Source organism: Eptesicus fuscus, chromosome 5 (assembly GCF_027574615.1).
Source record: "Eptesicus fuscus isolate TK198812 chromosome 5, DD_ASM_mEF_20220401, whole genome shotgun sequence".
NCBI classification, from domain to species: Eukaryota; Metazoa; Chordata; class Mammalia; order Chiroptera; family Vespertilionidae; genus Eptesicus; species Eptesicus fuscus.
In genome coordinates this window covers 43,033,778-43,051,145 of record NC_072477.1, presented here as the reverse complement: position 1 = coordinate 43,051,145, position 17,368 = coordinate 43,033,778, and the positions used below count along the sequence as shown (strand labels likewise).

Below are 17,368 nucleotides of genomic sequence, written 5' to 3'. Positions count from 1 at the left end.
GATCCTCTAGAAACTCTGCTTTTTATCTCATCACTATTCCTTACTGTTATTAGTAAGAACAGACCAGGGTTTTTTCATCCCTGCACTTAAACTTCAGTACAGAGGCACTTCCAATGAGAGTTGTGTTTTTCTTGTACTTAGCTTTCCACAGTGGTGACAGCTGTCATGTCAGAAAGTAACCCAGCTTTGTCTTTTTAACTCCGAAGTGTCCATCACAGATCTTCTCTCAGTAGTGTGCTACCTGGTGGTTAGGTTTGTTTTGCTTTAAAGGGGAGAGGACAGACAGAGCAGGCTACCTTGGCTTCAAGTGTGAGAACAGCTTTGAATTTTCCAACCTCAGGCCATCAAGTCCTGGTTTCATAATCCAGAATGTGTTGGGGCTTATCTTGTACTGTGTCAGTTTCAGGGGCCTCAGCACATTGCCCAGTCCCCACCCATTCCATGAATTCTCTGGAATAGACCCGAAGAGCTGATTATGCTGAGCATTCACTCTTAAGTGCTGCATCACAACAGTAATCTTATTTTGTTAGCTTATTGTAAGAATAATGTCTTCTATGAGAGGTTGTCAGAATCTTGTCCTTAAGGAGTTCTCTTATGTGCCACCTGATATGTGTCACCATTATCACTTTTTCTTTATTTTTTCTAATCCTTGCCCAAGGATATATTTTTATTGATTTGAGAGAAAGAGAGAGAAAAACATTAATGTAAGAGATAGACATTGATTGGTTGCCTCCCACAGCACCCCAACCAGGGATTGAACTCACAACATGGGTAGAGGAAGTGTGCCCTGACTGAGAATCAAACCCACGACCTTTTGGTCTATGGGACCAAACCAACTGAGTCACACCAGCCAGGTCCTATATTTTATTTTTTTAATTTTTAATTTTTCTATGCTTTATTTTCAGCTAACAGTTTGCATTTGTTTGGTAGTTCAGTGGGTAAATATATGAATGTATTTAATATTATTGTTGGTTCTGCCAAAACATTTTGTATATGGGTTCCACTTTTATTTGTTTTGTCTGTGCTCTACATGACAGACTAATTAGAGACTACTAGAGGCCCGGTGCATGAAATTCGTGCACGGGGTAGGGGGGGTGTCCCTCAGCCCAGCCTGCACCCTCTCCAATCTGGGACCCCTCGAAGGATGTCCGACTGCCCGTTTAGGCCCAATCCTACTGGGCAGTCAGACATCCTTCTCACAATCCAGGACTGCTGACTCCCAACTGCTCGCCTGCCTGCCTTCCTGATTGCCCCTAACTGCTTCTGCCTGCCAGCCTAATCACCCCCTAACCACTCCCTGCCAGCCTGATTGATGCCTAACTGCTCCCCTACCGGCCTGATTGCCCTAACTCCCCTCCCCTGCAGGCCTGGTCACCCCTAACTGCCCTCCCCTGCAGGCCTGTTGCCCCCAACTTCCCTCCTCTGCCGGCCTGGTCATCCATAACTGCCCTCCCCTGCAGGTTTGATCTCCCCCAACTGCCCTCCCTTGCAGGCCTAGTCCCTCCCAACTGCCCTCCCCTGCTGGTCTGATCGCCCCCAACGGCCCTCTCCTGCTGGCCATCTTGTGGCGGCCATATTGTGTCCACATGGGGGCAGCCATCTTTGACCACATGGAGGCAGCCATCTTGTGTGTTGGAGTGACAGTCAATTTGCATATTACTCTTTTATTAGATAGGATTGTATAGTATTGTATAGTGATAACTGACAGCTAGTGGAATGAAGAAAGGAAAGGAAGAAGAGACAGGGAGGAAGGCAACATTTGGTTATTCTTTAACCATTCTAGAGGATTTTAGGACTTTTATGTTTTGCTGTGAATTCTTGATGAACATGAATGGCAATATGTGGGGAAGTGACATTAGTAGAACCTTTCTGGGGACATGATAATTAGTTCATGCTTAAGACCAAGTGTGCGGTAAGCATGTATTGCATGCCTTCAGTCAGCACACATTGATTGCACACCCAGGTATGTGCCAGGCATTACATTAGGTATGAGATGAATAATCCACTCTCTTTGTCTCTTAAGAAAAATAGACTAGCAAATGGATGGTTATAACACAGTGCAACAAAGTAATATTAAAGTTATGAACAACTTCTTAATGATGTACAGAGGCAGGAATTTGTAATTCTCCCTGAAGGGTAGAGGAAGTGTTTGCCAAAAATGGTGGCCCTTGAATTGGGCCCATATGAGAAACATTCAGTAAGCAAAGAAGAGGAAGGTAGGTCATTGCCTCTGCAGGGAACATGAAAATATTTAGTGACTGAGCTGAGTGTATCAAAGAATCACCCAGAGAAATTATTTTTTAAAATGAAGATCCCCAGAGCCATCCCAGAGATTCAGATTCAAGAGGTTCATTTGTAATAAGCACCTCAGGCAGTTCTATGATGGCTAGTCTGAAGACTGCATTTTGAGAAATGGCTGACTAGATCCAGACTAGTGTGTGGCTCTTCTGACTCCTGGTTCTGGGGCCAGTTTGACACACTGAAAAGAACATCGCTGGGTGTGAATCCTGGCTGTGTCCTGAATAATACACTTAATGCTAATCCATAGCTCTAGACTTTGGTAAATCATTCAATCTTACTAAGCCTGTTTTTACATCTACAAAATAAAGGCAATACATTTAACTTGGCAAGACTGTTATGCAGTATAGAGTACGCAAAGTATCTAGCTCAGTGTCTGGCTCATACTAGGTGGTCACTAAATGATAGCTATTACTATCCTTATATAGTGGCTGCAAACTAAACCACTCTGTGCCCCACTTTCTCAGTTGTTAAAAAGGGATGATAATAGTACCAATCTAATATGAATATTTACATATCTGAAATAAGACATGCATGAAAAGCACTTAAAACAATGCCTGGCACATAGAAATTATTTAATAAATGCACAATGGTATTGTTGATATTGATGATGATTATGAAGAAGAAGATGAAGATGGTGGTATTACTCCTGTAACTAGCTGGCCAGTTCCATATGAATACATCCTAGTACCTATTGAAATAGCAAGACTTGGATAATGGGCCCATTCATGTGTGAACAAGAAACTTGAGAAATGATAGTGTGGGGGATTAGAACATGAAAGAAAAAGTATTAAGGCAGTGGAATGACCATGTCTATTAGCAGCTGGGATAAATGGTCACATGATACTTGGCCCTTGGGAAGAATTATTCTTGGTAGGAAGGGGGTTTTACAAATTAAAGAAATAAATAAAGGAAGGGAAATAAGACAATCCATCTTGTACCTCAGAGCAGGGCTTTATGTAATTTTATGGAAAGTGGTCCCGGGAGAAAGCAGTAAGTGCCTTGAGGTAGCCTGGTAGGTGGGAGTGGGAAGGCAGTTACAAAGTTCTGGGTCCCTGCTAAGACAACTTACCTGAGAGCATCAGGCCCACATCGTCCACACCCTGGGTGTATCTGCTGCTGTTAAGTGGTGGATGCCCACTTCCTCCATCTCCAGTGGACCAGGCTGACCCTGACCCCATTTACTCTTAAGGACTTGTATGGGCTCTCCTGAAGGATGATGACTGTGGTGACTGCCAGAAACTCCAGTTATGGTACAAAGAATATAATGTCCTGGGAGCCAAGAGATGTGGGTTATGGTCCCAGCCCTGCCCTGCTTAGTTCTGAAACCTTATTAAGCAACCATTCCACCTTTGTGAGACATTCATTTGTTCCTGTGTTCATTCAAAAGACCTCTGTGAAGTACCCTACTGCATGACAAACCCTGGAGGCACAGAGAGACCAGTCAGGCAGCACCCACTTCAGTATGAAATTCTTCTTTTGAGGTAGAGACTGTGCATGTACTGGCTTTTTAAACCACATATCTTGGAGGACCTCCAGTCCCAAATGGACCTTTCAGGTAGTTCATTCATTTCAACAGAAACCCTGATACATAGAATAAAATGTTGAACAGGTGAATCTGGACAAAGGAAATTTGGATGATCTTTATCCTCATCTTAATCTTCCAACTTTCCTAAAGTTTGAAAGTATTTCCAAATAAAAAGATTTTAAAAATTAATATGAAATAATTTCTAGTGATCCAGACCTATCTCTCAAAGCAAATAAATGATAGCATATAATGCGTAATTTGTCACTCCACAACTAAGACCACTAGCTCTGGAGGGAGAGGGCCTGGGTTCAAGTCTCAGTTCATTTCCCAGCTTAGGATTTTGCCTAATTGATTTCACTCATCTGAATCTGCACTTTCTTCACCTGAAAATAAAGTTTTCCTCATAGGGACTTTGTGAGGACGGAGTGAGATTGTAATTATATATATCCTATATAATTTCTAGATATCATCTACCTAATACACATATGCATATCCAATTGCTTTGTTCTTCATAAAGTGCTGTGCAAAGGTAGCAGGCTCTCTGCCTCAGCTGAGCTCGTGGTAGTATATGTGATCTCTGGAGTAACTTACATTAACTCACAAGCTCCCTTCTCTTTTCTTACAGCCTGAAAGAATTTCCGGGGAGCAGTATGGAATCCATTCTGATGTCTGGAGCTTAGGAATCTCTTTCATGGAGGTATGGTGTTTTTTATAAATAGATGTTTCTATGTATATTCGTAGTAATATTTTCTATCAGGAAGAATGAAGATTTTGGGGGAAAAATTAAATCTCCAGTGTGTTATGTATACACAGTGTTTAAACTTATATTTTGATATCCTTGCATGGCTTGTGAACCAGCTGTTTCTCATAGATCACCTTGTAAAAGTTAACCTAGAGTGCTTCTTAAAAATGCAACTTCCAGACTCCATCCAAGACCAGTCCATATCGCTAAGAATCTGCATCATTAACAAGTTCCCTGGGTGATCCTTATATACACAAATCCAGAGAACCTATGTTCTGAAAGACAGTTCAGAAAAATTTTGGTTGGAATGCATATATCACTTCCAAAGGTGATTACTTTAAAGAGTATAGCCCTACTCATTTGGATGTATAAGTTCTATATGTTTGTTTAGAAAGAAAAAAGCCACCTTGTTCCAATATAGTCAGATCACATGTTGGGGCACGGGGTGTGATATCATCTGGGGGAGGTTAAGGGTATGTATTTAACACAATTTAATGCTTCTATTCTTTTTTTTTTTTTTTATATTCAACTTCCCCCTTCTAATTTTTAATGATATTATTATTTTTTTTTTTTTAATTTCTTTATTGATTAAGGTGTCACATATTTGTCCTCATCCCCCAATGCTTCTATTCTTTATAGATATATTTAGAATGGACTTTATCTTACTGGACTTCGTGAAGCCCCAATAGAACTCTGTGCTAAGATTTCTATATCATGACCCTTGATCTACAAGAAAATGCATATGATTTATATTAGAACATCTGGGTCTGAGTTATAGTATTGTAGACTCTGGATATTCATAAGTGCTTCAAAAATTGTTTATCACATACTTTGATTCAGATAAAAGACGACTTTTTAAAAACTATAAAGGACTTGCCGAAACCGGTTTGGCTCAATGAATAGAGCGTCAGCCTGCGGACTGAAAGGTCTCAGGTTCGATTCCGGTCAAGGGCATGTACATTGGCTGCGGGCACATCCCTGGTAGGGGGTGTGCAGGAGGCAGCTGGTCAATGATTCTCTCTCATCGATGTTTCTAGCTCTCTATCCCTCTCCCTTCCTCTCTGTAAAAAATAAATAAAATATATTAAAAAAAAAAACTATAAAGGACTCAAATAAGATCATGGATAGAGTTGCATTCATGTTTTTATCGCCTTTTTTTGGTCAAGTACTTTTCTACGATTTTTGTAATGTATGAATGCATCTGGATTTGTAAGGAAATATCTTCAGACTCAATTCACCTGCACTGAGGAAAGAAAGCAAAAATAAAGTATCCAGTGTTTATTAAACCATATTCTCTGCTTCTTCATAAAAAAGGCCTCCAAGAGGAAATGCGATATGTGTGCATCAGCTTATTGGTTAGCCATAATGGTGGACAGACACTCAAAACTGAGTCTCCCAATAGAATCCTGAAGGGATTGTTCAATTAGCCTGTGTCAGGGGAAGCTAGTACTTGGGTGAGGCTCAGGCCTTGCTGTTGCATAATTTCCCTTTAAATTGTTGTCATTCAGTAAATGACCGGATAAACTGTAGAACATTTGTGAAGTTGCGCAGTGTAGAGATAAGAACCCTAGATTGGGTATGAAAGACCTAGACTGCAGTTCCAACTTGGCTACTGGCTTTCTAGGTGGCCCTGTGCGAGCCTCACTTTGGGTTTCAGCTTATTCATCTGTAAAGTAATGACCTCTAAGCCCCTTTCCAGACTAACATTCGATGACTCTAAGCAGTCTGCTATTTTCTCTCTTTAACTTCCTGTGACAACTCTAGAGTTGTGTGACTTAGACAGTGGTATATCCTAGCTTGGCATAATTTGCAGAGGCATAGCAATACTGTGAGAGAGCATAACTAACAGTTTTAAGATTTTGAGCCCATATAAATATTCACCATCCATTCCTTCCACATTGGGTTTTTCATTCATATATCGAGGTCTTGTTATGCCTGCTGGTAAGCAAAGGGGATATAGCAGTGAAAGGAGACTCCAGTCTCCACTCTCATGGAGTTGCATTTGGTGAGGGGTGGGGTATGAGGAGAAATAAAAGAGAATGATAACTAAATATGTAATTTGTCAGGTGACGATAAGTCCTGTGTTTTATACCAAATTCATTTGGGGTACAAGATAATGAAAAATATGTGATAGGGAAAGGGAGTAGGAGGTTTTGAGTTCATAAATGAGTAATTGGAGGCAATTCAGTAATGAATAGAACTCCAGGGTTCTTTAGGGGCAGATGAGATGAGAACATGATCTGAAGAGTTTGGGAAGTTAACCCAAAAGAAGCACTTGAAAGTCAAGGTTCTTTTTTGACCACAGTATGCTTGGAGTAGACATGATAAATCTTGTTTAAAATCACTATAGATAGAGAGAAGTGTGAATCTCAGTAGCATTTTAAAATTCTGAGTGATTGTGTTCTGAAATAGTTGACCTCTTCTAAGAATTGCTTCTCTTCTGTTCATCCTCACTTTCTATGTTTACACTCTGAAGAGTAGAAAGTTTCACTTACTCAACAATTACTATTTTAGCACTGATCATGTGCTAGGCCTGGAGAGTGGGTCACACAAAGCTGACAAAAGCCTGCCTCTGCTGGAGAAGACAGCCACCTAACACCCAGCACAGGGTAACAGGTCTTCAGGAAAATGTTTATGAAGGACTGAGTCGCAGAGGGTGGGTGGTGAGGTGGTTCTCAGAGGAGTTGACAGTTGAGCTGGGTTGGTCTTGGAAGGAGATTGCCACTGGAAGCAAGAAGGAAAAGGTGGAGGAGCCCTGCCCACCCCCTGCACACTCTAAGGTGGACCTCTGTAAACCCTTTAGGAGAGCTCCCTTGTCAAAATAGGCAGGTCTCAGCTAGGCCATTCCACTACTTCTGTGTGGATACCGTCCTCCAACTGTTTGAGTCAGTCAGTTTATTCCTCCAGGGTGTGAGGGGTAAAGAAACAAATGGGATAAAAACTAGGGGAAGCTGAGCAAAGGAATTTTCCTGAAATTACACAAGAATCAGATAGATACAAAATGGGAACTAGAGTTTTCTACCTCCACCTAGCACCCCCACCAACACCAACCCCCACAATTCCATAAGCTCTTGACCCCTCCCTGAGGTTTGGTGATGCAGGATTCAGAAGGTTGCCTTCATTGTTTTAAACTCCTAACATAACGAGCTTCACCCCTGCTTGCCGGCTTCATACTCATACTTCATACAACTTCCCTTGTTAATGTGCTGCCACTGTCCCCATGGGGAGTCATAACAAGGCCTCTCGCCACACTCTTTCATAAAAGATGCTACATGCCGCTAAAATGTGCCATATAAAAAGCCACAGACAGGTACATTTGTGCCTTAAGCAAAGAATCTTTAATATCAGACTATCTTTTATCTAGGAACAGAACTGCCCCCGTCTCCGCAGCTCAGCATCCCTCTGTTCCTGGGATAAAGTGGGTCTCTTCCAGAATTGTGTCAGCTGTATGCAATGTTTGGAGTTGGCAGAAGTAATATAAAGATGGAAATTACCCTTAAGAAGGGAAAAATGAGATCATTCAGCTTGACTAGAGCATGGCAGTTTTACTAGATGGGAAGAATTTGGCCCCTTTCTGTATTTTGGGCTTATGGTTTCCAACTCAGATCTTTAAATGTGTTGTAGTTCTCCTTGTGTGAATTAATTATGGAACCAAATAAAGGTCATTGCCAGCCCTAGCCAGTTTTGCTTAGTGGGTAGAGCATCAGCCCGAGGACTGAAGGGTTGCAGGTTAGATTCCGGTCAAGGACACATACCTCAGTTACAGGCTCAATCCAGGCCTTAGGAGGCAACCAATCGATGTGTCTCTCTCATGTCGATGTTTCTCTCTCTCTCTTTCTGTCTCTCCCCCTTCCTTCCACTCTCTCTAAAATTCAATGGGAAAATATCCTTGGGTGAGGATTAACAAAAAAAAAGAAAGTAAAGGTCATTGCCATATATGGGGTTTGGTGGGCTCACTTGGTAATGGGGAAAGGAACCCAGGTGGACTTGCACCTGTTCCTTGAATCTTTCTGACTGGAATTCGTGTGGCAATGCAAAAGAAAGAAGAAAAGAAAAAAGAAGACCCACTAGCAAGGGTACAAGATTCCTGAACTAGGACAAACTGGGAGGATTAATCCTACCCCCAAAATATCTGTTTGGCTCTTCTAGAAAGCTCGCAGTGATTCAGTTGACTGGGTCTGTTCACCCTTGCTGGTTGCTACTCAAGACTTCAGAGCTAAACTTTAAAATGAAAATGAGTTTGTTATATAATAAGGACTTTGTTTTACCAAGTTTGATGATTTTATTTAATCCTTAAGGGTAGGGAGAACCTAAAACATTTTAGGGCACATTTTTTTAATTTTACAGGCAGCTCAGTGCTTCTGTCTTTTGCCACATAGAGGCTTGAGGACAGAGTCCCACTGTTGTTGTTCACTAATTAGTTACTCCATGCATATTGTTGTGTCATTTGAGTCATAGCCATATTTCCAAAAGCTGTATTTTTAGTTGCCCCTTCTTGGGTAAAAAATAGGTAAACATATACCCTTTTCTAGCTTTGCATCTGCAGCACCCAGGATGATGCATATACATTTAAAAAGGCACCAGGCCAGTCCCATAGTGTTCTTACTCTCACTGGGTATGCTCTGCAAGTCCATGTTCTGGTTTGTGATTCTATCTGGTGGGTTATTATAAACCCTCTTAAGATGGAATAATCTTTTGACAGGCTTTTCCGCAGGAGTCACGCTGAAAGCCCAGTCTTTAGCACATGCATTTTGCTCTTTTCACTTGGGCCCTTGCTCTTTCTGCCTTTGTTTGCCTCCTCTCTCTGCCAGTCTCTTGAGTCCAAGGCATAGAACAATCCAGCTCAATGTGCTTGGTTAATTGAAGTGTCATCTAGTCCTCTGAGACCCCTCTTCAGCATGATCACTGCTTCATTGAAGTGGTTTGAATGATGTGTTAAATGATGAAAGCAAGGTCTGTGGCTTAGAAAAATGTCTCTAGATAGGTGAAGAACATACTCAGAGAGCCACACAAGGTCACTGTCATCAAAGTAACACCATCTTCTAAAGCTTTCTATGGGTTCTGTTGTTTTGACTCACAAGAGAGTTTTTCTTGTGAGTTTTGGAATTACCTTTACCAAGTTTTAAAAAAAAAAATATCCATGGACTAACTACTACACTGATCACTCTACACGGTAAGGCATTTGTCTTCATCTCCTTAAGATTTAAATACCCATTCTTCATGAGTCCGACTCTGATCTCTCCAGCTGAAAGTAGTGTCTTCTGATTTCATCGATATATTTATTGTGACATATAGATTTTTCACTTTGTATAATAATTTTCTCATAATTCTTTATGATGGGCATCAGGTTGATTCTCTCAAAATCTACACTGTCTAGCACAATTCCACTGCCCTAGTGGTATTCAGTAAATCTTTTAGGCTCAATTATTTTGTGCTTTTGTAATGGTTTTAAAGCAGTTTCTGAAAATAAAGATTAGAGTTTAAAGTTAGTTTGAAGCCTTTAACATAAGCACTCATAAATGTATGCTGAGTAGGTCACAAATATTTTACATGTGAAGAAGAGCTTTCTGTTTGCCCAAGTATCAGACCTAGATTCAAGTGTCACCTCTGCCAGTATACACTATAGATCCTTCAATAGGTCATGTAATCTCTCTGGGCCTGATTCCTCATTTTTAGGTAGAAGCTCTATTTCAAAGCTTCTGGACAAAGATCACAATGAGAAAATTAAGCCATTAGCCCCCTCTTTAAAAGGGATTGCCTTTTGAAAGGTTTGTATTTGGTTCAAAAAAAGGCTACTAATTTGGTGAAAGCATGGAATGCATGTTTTAGCTTCCACTCTCACATCAAACTCCAGTAAAAATCACCATAAAGGAATTTTTAAAGGCATAATATCATAAAGGCAAAACAAAAGGGAAAGGAGGAGACAAGAGCAACCAAATTTTGGATGTGGGGAAGCAGATGGACAACAGTAAACAACTTAGCAGAACTGAGAATGCTGAAGTCCTAAACAGCAGAGAAGAAAGTAAGAACCCCTGCTTTACTGTGGAGCACTCAGAAGGCTCAGGAATTGTGGTGCCAAGTATCTGGACTTAGGAGGGGGATGTGGGAGCAAAGAGAAGAGAATTGTTTTCAATTCTGCTTGAGAAGCAGTTACTCTGTTTGACCTACAGATTCTTCCCTAACTCAGCACCGCAGACAGTTGTCCCTCCCCACCCTAACACAAGTCTGGGTAGAGGGTTTTTTTGGATAGAATAAAATAAGTGATGCCTGGCATCATAGAAGACTGTGTCCCATTACTGAGTACGGACACTTTGAGTGAAAGTTTGGACTTTAAATGTTGAGACTTCTCAGCCTTCTTAGCACACCCTGTTCCTAGGACAGTGGCAGCCAAGATGACCTTTCTGGCAGGAGATTGGAAGAGACTTTCCGTAGGGAAATCTGACCAAGAAGTCTTAAAGATCCAGCATTGGGAGTTCCCCAAGGACACAGCCCAGCTGGATCCTGTTACCTCAATCTGCAGGCTCCACCAATAAGCACAAGGTTTCCAGTCAGATTTCTAGTGCTTTGCTCTTAGCAGGGTATCTGAGGAAGGCCTTTACGGTGAGAACAGAGACCTAAAATAACTTTAAAAATAATAACTTGGAGGGCCTTGGGGAGACCATCTCAAATGAATTGTGATAGTATTCTCAGAGAGGTAGAACATATTGCATCCAGGAAAATGAGAACAGGCTGCTGTAACAAAGGAATTTTCAGAACAACAACACACAGAGAAACAAAAATTAGGGACCCAGATCAGGAAGTCTCGCATATGGAAAACAGAAGTTTCAGGAAGAAAAAATAGAAAAAACGGAGGAGAGGAAGTCATCAAAGAAAAAATGTTTTCATTTTACTTTTATAAGGTGAGAAATAGTTATATGTTGTTTGAGATTGCCCTCCTCTTAGTATTCATTCCTACAGAGAAAAAAAAAACTAACTTTTTTCTAACTAAAAAAAAGGCACAGAGAAAGTTTTTTGGGGGGATGAAGGAATAGTAAATTTTTAATTGTCTGTATTTATCTATAATGGAATTTTTCCCAAGGAAAATTTAGCATAAAAAGTACAACTAGTTGGCTATAACAACCTTATCTTATGGAGATGTTAAAAGCTCTGAACACATCTCATTTTTTTTTTAAATTTTGCCTTTACATGTATTGTTTAATGGATGCCAGATAAGACTCATTAGATACCAAGAAAATGAAGTGGCATGGATCACCCAGCCCAGTACCCTTGTCAAAAGCTTCTGGAGAAGTGTGATGAGGATGTAATTTTTTTCTGGCACCGTCTCCAGATTCAAGGGCAGTCATCCTAATTCTTGAACTGTTTAAATGCTTAGACTTTAGATTAACCACATATATTGGCACCACTGCTTATAATCAATTTCTCAAATACTTGTTGAGAACTTTTTATGTGCCAAACACTTTACTAAATACTGGGGAAACAGAGGTAACTAAAATGGGCATGTTCCCCTTCTTTGTTGAACCTGTAATGTGATGAGGGAAGCCGATGATAAAAAGTAACAGTGAACACATATTTTTTGAAAGTGGGCACTTTCAGTGTTCTCATCCTTTTTATAAGCACTTTCATTTAACATTAATAACCCATCAGGTTACTTTGAAAAGTAAGCTTCTCTTTGAAATAACATCCTCATCTGTGTATTGGGTGCTTACCAGGTGACAAGAATTATGGAGTGTTATCTAGACATGGTTCCTGCCTCTAAATACATATATGAAAGAACCCTTTCCCCCTCCCCTCCCTACAAAAAAAAAAAAAAGAAAGAAAGAAAGAAACACCCAGAGACACAGCTGTTCTAGTGGTCTCCAGCTGTGGCTTTGTTTGTCTCTCTAGCCTTGGTGATTATGAACCTGGGCTGAGGGGTGACGGATGGCTCTGGATGTCCTGTGAGCAGCTGCTGTCAGCCTCTCTAGACCATAAAAACATGGCATTTGGTGTGATCCACTTAAATACTGGTATTTTCTCCTCTTCCTTTTTACAATTATTGCCAAGCTCATAAGTGGAAATTAAATCTTATTGTAATATGTTTCGTCTGCTGCTCCATCTAATAAAACATCTTACCTGTTGATCACAAGTTTCTGCTGAAAATCCTCAGAAGGCAAAAGGATCAAAGCTAAAAGGGTCTAAACACCAAGGAACAGTCAGTGGAAGGTTGGACAGGAAAGCGGGCAGGAGTGTGATTCTAGCGTCCTCCTTCCCTTCACTGAAGAATGCTGAGAAAAGAGCATGTAACAGTTTCTGTCCCTCGTTGCTCTCTTCTTACTCCCCTCTCTGAAATTGTCTTCATTTTTTTCATTGTCATTTTTTCTTAAAATTTTTTTCTAACTTATTGCAAGAATAAGGAACTGTTAAAATGACCTCTGGCATATGATGGATTGACTAGTTCAGCCCTTTGCAAGGTTTGTGAAGGGATCCAGCTGTCTCAGATTACCATGCCTAAACGTGCATTTTCCAGGGTTGTCAGTGACAGTAGTGAATGTGAAACTGCCGACAAAGTGAAGAGCTTCCCACTGAATGAGGCATTGTGGAGCTTGCTTTGTGCTCAGAACGATCGTGAACACCCAGGAGATTGACAAAACAGCATGGAACAGGTGCTAGCAGTCCCAGCTAAGCATTTTATTATTTTGATGGATTTCAGGCTCATTGTAAAGTTTTTCCAACAGCACATGTTCAAATTGTGTATGCACACAACACATACAATTTGGACTTTTAAAAAAATCATTAAATCAACAGTCTTGATATGAAGAATAAAGAAATAAAGAGAAGACAAAGCAAGCGTTTGACAGCCATACTCAGACATTTGAAGGGTGGTCAGCAGAGAAGAGGCAGGCTGCTGCTTTATGACTGGCAGCCTGGACTTTCTGAAGCTAACAACAACAACCCTATGGTTGTCTATTCAGCATAAAGAATTTTCTAATTGATAGATCCCTGCACCCTTACTCCTCTCGCAGTGGAGTCTGCCTCTAGGGGTAAAAGTGCCCCATCCCTTGGGGGCATTTAAGGAGTGACTGAATAACCACTTGTTTCAGGGTTTTGTTTTATTTTAAGGGGAAAATGCTTTATAGAAGAGACAGGTATAAGGTTAGACAGGATGCATTCATTTATTTGTTAGTGGTTCAAGAAATGTTTGTTGAGTGACAGTCATGTGGCAGGCACTGTGCTAGTCACTTGGGGACACTGCTGTAAATGAATCTGACAAAGTCCCAGCTTTCACAGAACCTCTTTTAAAGCAGGTGCTTGACAATAGTAACCTATTAGACAGAAAAAGTGTTATCTCTTAGGGGTAACTGAGCGATGTGGAGCTACCTTTGAGTCAAGATCTAAAAGATAAGAAGAGGCCTGTCTTCTAGTGATATCTGTCAGCTCCGGAATTCTTTTGAGTATGATGAATTGGGGAAGCACTGCTGTTACCTTTGAGACACCCAGTGCTAAAAACCACTGGTTACAGAGTTCTGTCAACACTCAAGTCTATTGACCTAGAATTGGCTTTAAACATGAATTTCAAGATCCTACAGGCCATGCTTTGGTTCTGAAATGTATAACTTTAATATTGGTATAGCACTTACTTAGAAAATTATTTTACCACCCTATCTTATATTTAGAGACTAGAATATTTTTTTTTTTTTACTAGCAGAGAGAGTTTAGAACTTTTAAAATCAGATCCCTCCTCTTACCAGTGAGGAAGCTCAGGCCAGAGACAGGAGAGAATATGCCCACAGTCACGGCACCCAGCTAATACTCAACAGAAAAGCCTAGCATCTGGGGGTTCTCATGCGAAGTCTAGTGTTCTTCCCTCTGATTCCCAGCTGTTGACGTCTTGCTCAGTGTCATTCTAACAAGAAGGATAACAACATAACATTTTATGTGTACGTAACATTTAACAAAGCCATTTTATACTCATCTCATTTAAGCTTCTTCCCACTGTGATGGGAAATGACTGAAAAATCAGTAATTTAAGGCACCCAAGATTGTTCCACTGTATGAGCACCAGTGTTCCCATTTTGCCAATAAGGAAACTGAGGTCCAGAGAAATTAACAGACTTTCTCAGGAAGTCTAAATCACTAGACCAGGTAGCAGCAGTCACGTATCCTGACTCTGGATTAAAGTCTGCTTCTTCCATTATGCTATAGAAAAATAGTAGATCAAGTAGTTTGAGAAAAAGAAAATATGAATGATGAATATAAATGAGCAGGAAGTTAGAGAAAGGAAAGGGCTGGTTTACTGTGACTCTGCTCATCAGCCAAGACTGCTTTTCACAGGATGACCACCTACTCTATCCCTATAGCTGCTGCCTATTCTATCCCTATAGCTGCTACCTACTCTATCCCTATAGCTGCTACCTACTCTATCCCTATAGCTGCTGCCTATTCTACCCCTATAGCTGCTGCCTATTCTATCCCTATAGCTGCTACCTACTCTATCCCTATAGCTGGTTCAGTTTTACCATATTTTGAAATGTACAATTGCTATTGTTTTTTCAGTAACTAAGGTTTAGTTTATTTTTTAAAAATACAAAAATTAACCTAATCTCTAATATGTCTGCTATAATTTTTTAAAAAGTGGATAGGTGAGACTCCATCTAAACATTATGTAGTTGCAGTAAAGATACAAACATTGCCCTCTGGAGCCCCTTGACCAGTAGGGAGGAAGGTAAGTAAAAGTGCAACAGATAGAAATCCTCTCTCTCTCTCTCTCTCTCTCTCCTCTCTCGCTCTCTCTCTCAACCAGTAGCACATACAGAGGCCAGAAGTGTGAGAATATTATGCTCCCTTGACTTTGAAGTGTCTAGAAATAGAAGTGCAGGCTACATTGAGCTCAGTAGACTACACCCTATGCACCCTAGTACTGGTGTTTTCCTAGGTGCCCACAGCTGCACGACAAGGAAGCAATTCAGAAATGGAGACAACACTCCAAGTTGGGTCTCTAGGGCCTGTTATGATTAAAGCTGCCCACTGTCAGGGACACAGGTCAGCATTACAAAAACATTGAAACAGTGTCATTTCTTAATTCTTACTATGGAGGTCAAAATGATTATTAAGTACATGAAATGGATTTGGGGGCAGTTAAGTAATGTTTTCTCGTCTTACAACCCTTTAGTCTTTAATAAGAAATAAGCCACCTAAATTAATCATAATGCTTAAATGTGTGAACGTGATTATTCCGAGCAGTGATGTGTAAGAGGGCCTTGCTAGTTGAGACTATGAACCTCAAGTGCTAAAGAGTTTGAATACTGTGTTCATTAAAGCGTTGTAGCGTAGAAATAACCACACTATACACTGCCAGGTTGTCCAGGCTCTAGGAGACTTCCCCATCAGGAGTGTTACCATAATCAACAAATGCTTAGTATCCACATACTGCAAAATACTATTTCTAGTGTCGTGGAGAACATATAGAAGTTTATGGCTTAGAGTTTGCCCTTCAACAAGTTCTAATTTACCTGACCTTAGAGACACAGGAAGATGTAGAATACTAGGAACTGCCACCAAGTACAGGATGTGATACACTGCCTGGTGAGTGGTATAGACAGGGAGTGGTATGAATTTTGTCCTCAAAATTGTCTTCTGGAACTAACTCCCAACAGAAGAAGAGGAAGAATTTGAACCAAGTCCTGAAGGATAGATACGTAGCTTGGAGTTCCATCTTTTCATCTGTTTCACCATCTCAGATTCCAGATAAGGAAACCTACCCTCAGTATTGCATGTTGAATTGTGCAAAAATTTGAAGGACATCCATTTTTCTATTAGAAAAGTAGATTATTTGCTTTCATCTATCATGACTGAAATTTGTCTGTCTTTAATTCAGAGTCTCTCACTGAATTACTTCTTTAGTGCACAGAACATCATAAAGGCACCTTTGCAGTTGTTTTTAAGTGACTTTTAGAGATTTAGTTATATACCCAGATATTTTAATTAGCATTGCTCTTAGTAGAGCTACTAATGGAAATCAGCTTGGAACAATTAGTGTCTTCAAAGCTTTTGACAAAGTGGGTCTCTTTAAATGGAGGGTTGTTCTTTTTCTTTTTTTGTTGTTTTTTTTAATCAATTAGCTGTCTCATAGTTACTGTGACCTACATGACGTTATATTGCATTTAAACCACACTGTTCAACCAAAAGCTTAATTCAGTAAGAGTTTTTGGTTTAATATAGTATATAGATAGATTGATATATACACACACATACAAATATACATATATATATCCTATCTAATGAAGAGGGAATATGCTAATTGACCCTCACACCATTGCAAAGATGGCGACATCCACAGCCAGTAAGGGAATGTGCTAATTGACTGCCCCACCGTCAAAGATGGCGGCACCCACAGCCAATAAGAAGGGAATATGCTAATTGACTGCCACACCCTGGTGGCGCCCACAGCCACAAGATGGCAGCGCCCAGTCCCCTCAGCCCAGCCAGACCCGCCTGGGGAGTCCCACTCCACACACCTGCCTCCGGAGTCCCCCAGTCCCCTCATCCCCCCAGCCACCCAGGGCTGGACCAAGGCACAGGCAAGCCTCGGATGGTGGCTGCCCAGCCGCCCAGGGCCGCCCAAGGCTCAGGTAACCAGGGCCGGACGAGGCTTGCACTTCCAGCAGTGGCAGCAGCAGAGGTGTGATGGGGCGTCACCTTCCCCTGATCACCGGGTCACCTCCCGCCCCTGAGGGCTCCTGGACTGTGAGAGGGGGCAGGCCGGGCTGAGGGACCCACCCCCACCCTCCAGTGCATGAATTTTCATGCACCAGGCCTCTAGT

The 17,368-nt window shown here is 41.0% G+C and overlaps 1 protein-coding gene across 7 annotated transcripts in view; it reads left to right on the top strand.

Moving 5' to 3' along the window:
• Positions 1–17,368, top strand: part of MAP2K5 (mitogen-activated protein kinase kinase 5) — a 273,560-nt gene that overhangs the window by 159,623 nt on the left and 96,569 nt on the right. For all 7 annotated transcript variants that reach the window (XM_054716100.1, XM_054716099.1, XM_028141851.2 and 4 more), the window contains one exon: positions 4,452–4,523. In XM_054716100.1, coding sequence (XP_054572075.1) covers positions 4,452–4,523 — 72 coding nt within the window. The remainder of the gene's footprint in view (positions 1–4,451; positions 4,524–17,368) is intronic.